At 36.5% G+C, this 5,320-nt stretch overlaps 1 protein-coding gene across 1 annotated transcript; it reads right to left on the bottom strand.

Annotated features, from left to right (window-relative positions):
* Positions 1 to 263: 263 nt before the first annotated feature.
* On the bottom strand, positions 264 to 2,011 carry LOC127102338 (arogenate dehydratase 3). Its single transcript, XM_051039715.1, has one exon. The coding sequence runs from the start codon at positions 1,871 to 1,873 to the stop codon at positions 608 to 610; it is 1,266 nt and encodes a 421-aa protein (XP_050895672.1). The 5' UTR covers positions 1,874 to 2,011; the 3' UTR covers positions 264 to 607.
* Positions 2,012 to 5,320: the final 3,309 nt, after the last annotated feature.

Below are 5,320 nucleotides of genomic sequence, written 5' to 3'. Positions count from 1 at the left end.
GTTCAAAGGACAAGGAAAAAAATAAAACAAATTACTTATAATATACATACATAATAATACATTAGTTACCTTCAAAGAGAATATCGTGGAACCTTAGTCAACGGAAGAAAAGGAATTAGGCCAAAATCACAAGCTTATACGTTAACACAAACACAGCTTGAAGTAAAAACATATTAATGACGTATACAACCCTCAGCTTAATGTTATACACAAATTTATCATCAAACACATGTGCATAAATTTTAAATATAAAATATATCACCTCATATAAACACCCAACATAAAATATATCTAAGAATGTTTAGGGGATACAGATTCACAATATTAATAATCAAAGCACCTAACTTCAGCATCATTTTTTGACTGAAAGTATACAATCACCAACCCTAAACTCAAGTACCATGTACATTCATTCACTCTCTTCTCAAATCTATTTCGTCTGAAAATCCCATTAAAAAACATTTATTTATATTCAACTTAGCAAACAAACTAAAAAAAAACTCTAAAAGGGATTAATTGAAACAATTTGGAATATTATTTTTCTTATGATAAAGCACATTTCATATTTTAATTTTTGTTTTAGATTAATTCTAAATTGCTAATGTTCTCAGTGAGAAGTAGAAGAAGGGCTCCACGGTGTCATATCCATAGGATAACTTCCCAAAACTCTCAAGAAAGAGGTAAATTCTTGAACCTCAGCAAGTGCATTCTGTGCTCTAACTTCAGCCATGGAAGCATCAAAATCAATATAAAAAATGTATTCAAAGTGTTTTGCTGTTCCTTCACTTTCATCATCTTCGACGCGAATCGGACGGCCACGATGAGGCCTCGATTCGATCTTAGTTAAGCTGATATTTCTAAACGCAAACGCGGAAAGCACTTTAAAAAGCACTGAAGTTCCGTTATCATGAGCGAACACTATGCTCGTTTTAAAAGGACGATCCGTTCGCGGAATTATGGGTTCTCGGGCCAGCATAACGAATCGGGTCACGTTATTCGGGTCATCTTGGATTCCATCAGCTAATATATTTAATCCGTACAGCTCTGCCGCGCGTGCACTTGCGATGGCCGCCGTGTCACGGAGGTTGTTTGCAGCTATAAACTCCGCGGCTCCGGCGGTATCATCCACGGCTTCACGCGCTACGTTGAGACCTAGTTTTGTTAACGTGTTTTCGCACTGTGATAATGCCTGTGGGTGCGAAATCACGTGTGTTAGGTATTCTTTTCGGATTCCTGGGAGAGCGAGGAGACAGTGATGAACAGGAAGTTGAACTTCTCCGACGATGTGAAGACGGTGGCGGAGGAGGAGGTCGTAGTTTCGGTGAATTGAACCACCGAGAGAGTTTTCAACTGGCAAAACGGCTCGATCGGCGATCCAGAGTTCGACCGATTGGAACGCTACCTCGAACTGGTCGCACGGTATGGCTTCGCTGTTTGGATAAGCTTTACCAGCGGCAGCTTCTGAGTACGCGCCGGGAACACCTTGGTACGCAACGCGTAGCTGTGAACCGTGTATCGGAGCCGGAGAGAGATCGGTGATGGTAAGCGGCTTTGGAGGAAGCGGCTTGTTTTCAATAGGAACAAGTTGAAGATCCGTCACGGCGTTTGACTGACCGTTGACGGCATTGACATGGTGGTTTCCGTCTGTAGGAGAGTCATTTAGCTGCGAAATTACTTTACTGGCTAAGATGGCGCAGGAGCTTTGCCAGTCACCTCGGCTTGAGCCGACACCGTGTCCGTGCGTCAAATTAGAAAACTCTAAACCGTATCCACATTTTACAGTTAAGCGAGCTGGACCAACCCGGTTTTGCGAGGGTTGAACCCGGTTCAGATAGGTAAGAGAGTTAAAAGATGAGGGAGTAAGGGTATGCATATTAGAGTTGTTGAGTTTGGAAGTTTGTTCAAGCTTGGTGTTCTCTTTGAAGAAGGGAACCTCAAGCTGAGAGAAAAGAGAGAGGTTAAAGGGTTTATATATTAGTTGAAGTTGGCAAGTGGTGATAAGATTTTGAATTGTAAATGAGACAATGCTAAGTCTTTGAGGGGATGGTGAGTGTGTAAGGTTGTTCGGTCAATCCTACACCTACCCCGGGATATTTCCCTTTCCTTTCTTTATAATATCTTATTTTATTTAATCTTTACTATATTAGTCGGTACTTCCTCTAGTTTCTACTATTTTAAAATGAAAAATATTAATCAAAAGCATAATTATTTATTATTTAATACTTTTTGAATATATTTTTATTTAAAAAAGAGACTTTTAAAAAAAAAATTATTAATATGAAGAATTTTTTTTTTAAATAGAGAAAGAGCACATTTAAACAATAGATAAATGTACTTTAAAAGTCTAGAATTTTCATTTATAAAAGAGATAAACATGTATTAAAAGAGATTTTGTATTAAAGGAATTAGAGGAGTATTCATATGGTTTTGTATGTTAACTTGAAGTATGAATATTGGTATTGTGGAGTTACGTTATTTTTAACTATTGTATACATAGTAGATACAAAGTATATTTTCTTTTGGCAATTATACAAAGTATAAAAAGTTATGTACGTGAAATGAAATACATGTATTATACATGGTATCTAAGTAAGTACATGTATCTTTTAATTTACCATCCTCGAAAAGTTAAAATGCATGGTATCTAAGTCAATAGAGAAAAAATGTCTAAATTCATTTGTTTATCTTTAAGCTGAATTATTTGAGATTGTTAGACTTTAATTTTGATCCTAAAATCCTTCATGATATCTCATCATATACATTGGTTTTGGGATTACACATTGTCATCCTCCTTACCTCTCATTCATTGGATTTGCATTGGGAGAGATCACCAAACATATTTGATTGTATCATACTTTGTTTGTCATTATTTACTAATTAAAATACCAAAAATATGTATATTTATAGCTTTGTTTCTTTGGTAGGTATTGTGTGCATTCACTAATGCCTCATCAAGCTTACAATTAGGGTTTGAGACCCTCAGTGCAAGGAGACTAATCAAGAGATGATTCACGTTGTTTCTAGACATCATATATGGGTCCCTACAATTTTCAGTTATCATTTTGATCAAGAAATCATCAAGAGTTTCAAGCTTGTTTGTCTTGGAAGCCTTATTCATCCGGGTATCTTGTGTGACTTTCTCAGCAAGTTTCTTCAGTAATTGATCAAATATTTCAAGGGATACTTCATATTACATCATCTTATGCATTTATGATTCTACATGAGTCCAAAAGATCAATATAACTTCAAGTTTGCAAGTTGGTTCAAAGAGGTTGACCAGAGAAAGTCAACTAGTCAAAACTGGGTTTCCCTAGACCCTATCTCCTATAATTTTTGTCATATGAAAATGATTCCAAGATAAGAGTTACTCCTTATGACATTCCAAACAACTTTCATGTTGAGGTCAGGAGATAGTTTTGCTTGAAAAGTCATTTTTTATGGTGAAAGATTATAGGTCATTTTGTTTGTGCCCTAGTTAGGAGGTCAACTTCTAAGAACCATAACTTGCTCAATTTGTATGATATGAAGGACATCCAAGTTTCATGATTAATTTAAATATATCCTCTCCAAATTTTATTCTTTGAGAAACTTAAAATTCAACTTGCAAGGGCATGTGCCAGGAGGAAACATTATAGGTCATTTTGGGTCATTACCATTGAACAATCAATTTTCCTCAACTTCTAAAATGCATAACTCTTTCATATCAAATTAAAATGAAGTCAAACTTGTGACCAAATTAAAGAGGATTGAAAGAGATACAACTTTGATGAAGGAATTTTTTCAATTGAAGCTTATAGCAAAAGTTATTCAAGGTGGAAGAAGTGAACATTTGACTTGAGACTTAGAAAAAATTCAATTATGTTTGATTTCCCAAACTTACACCTCAAAATTCATCATGATCAAATTTTCAAATAGAAAAGTGTTAAACATGAAAGTTGTTCCCCTTGATCTCACATTTCCAAAAAGTCCAAAATCACTTCATTTGGACAAGGTTTGAATGACTTGTGCATGGTTACTCTTCATGGTTCCATTTGGATGAATCTCATGACCACTTCTCAATTTCAAATGCATGGCTTCATGTTACACTTTCAGCATCACTCATGATCATCTTTGGACCTTTTGACATCATTTAATGGGCCTATCACACGCCCATGCAAGCATGCACATGAGAATTGCTATTTTTGGCATTTGAATGGAAGTGTGTGGAAAGCAATTGCCAAGCCTATAAATACATTGCCTCATGCTTAGAATTATGGACACCTTGCCCAAGCTTTGCTCCTGCAACCTTCCCATCACCATTAGAGGATAAACTTGAAGGTTTTCATTTGAAAATCGAGTTTCAATTTCACTTCTATTTTGAAGTTAAAACTCCAAGAATCCAAGCCATTTGAGCTCTCAATTCACCTCCTCCAATCAAGTGGAAGCAAGCCCAAGCAAATTGAGATCCAGATCGAGCTTCATCACTGCAAACAGAAGGTGAAATTTGTCAAACTTTCTCTCTTCGATTCACTCTCAATTCTTCACCATTCTCTTTGATTTTTGATTGGCTAAAGTCCTACCAATGTAGGCTACAAGATTGAGTTGCTTTGAGGTCAAATCGGAGCAACTCAGATCATAAAACTCAAATTTCAAATCCATGTATCTTTCAATATACTTGGAATTGGAAGAAATGGAGGTCAGATTCGTGCTCCTGAGTATTTTTCCTTAAAAAACATGTACCCACTTTTCATTTTTCATTTGGTTGAGGGTGGACCAGTCCGGTGAGGTCCACCGAAGAAGATGACCGGAGCTAGGGCTCCAGTGGTGTGTTGGCATGACCTGAACCATCTGATCTCACATCCACGTTTTAATCCTGGCCCTTGTTTTGTTTGACTCATGTTACTACGCGTATGACCACTCTTTTTTATGATATGATGCATAAAGAGATTGAAGTTTATGTTGATGATATGATTTCTAAATCAAGTGATGAAGAAGAATATGTTGAGCATTTGTTGAAGTTATTCCAGCGTTTGAGAAAGTATAAACTTCGCTTGAATCCTAATAAGTGTACTTTTGGTGTTCGTTCTAGTAAATTGTTAGGCTTCATTGTCAGTGACAAGGGTATTGAAGTTGATCCTGCCAAGGTCAAAGCAATACAAGAAATGTCTGTGCCGAAAACGGAGAAGCAAGTCAGAGGTTTTCTCGATCGCTTGAACTATATCCCAAGATTTATATCGCATATGATTGCCACATGTGCGCAAATCTTCAAGCTTCTTCAGAAAGACCAGTCTTGCGATTGGACCGAAGATTGCCAGAAAGCTTTTAATAGTATCAAAGAGTA

Source organism: Lathyrus oleraceus, chromosome 7 (assembly GCF_024323335.1).
Source record: "Lathyrus oleraceus cultivar Zhongwan6 chromosome 7, CAAS_Psat_ZW6_1.0, whole genome shotgun sequence".
Classification (NCBI taxonomy): Eukaryota; Viridiplantae; Streptophyta; class Magnoliopsida; order Fabales; family Fabaceae; genus Lathyrus; species Lathyrus oleraceus.
Note: the sequence above shows the minus strand (reverse complement) of the source record. Positions and strands in the feature narration are given on the sequence as shown.

What these genes read in the sequence shown, in the direction of transcription:
- LOC127102338 (XM_051039715.1), bottom strand. Translation starts at nt 1,873, where the DNA reads ATGCATACCCTTACTCCCTCATCTTTTAACTCTCTTACCTATCTGAAC.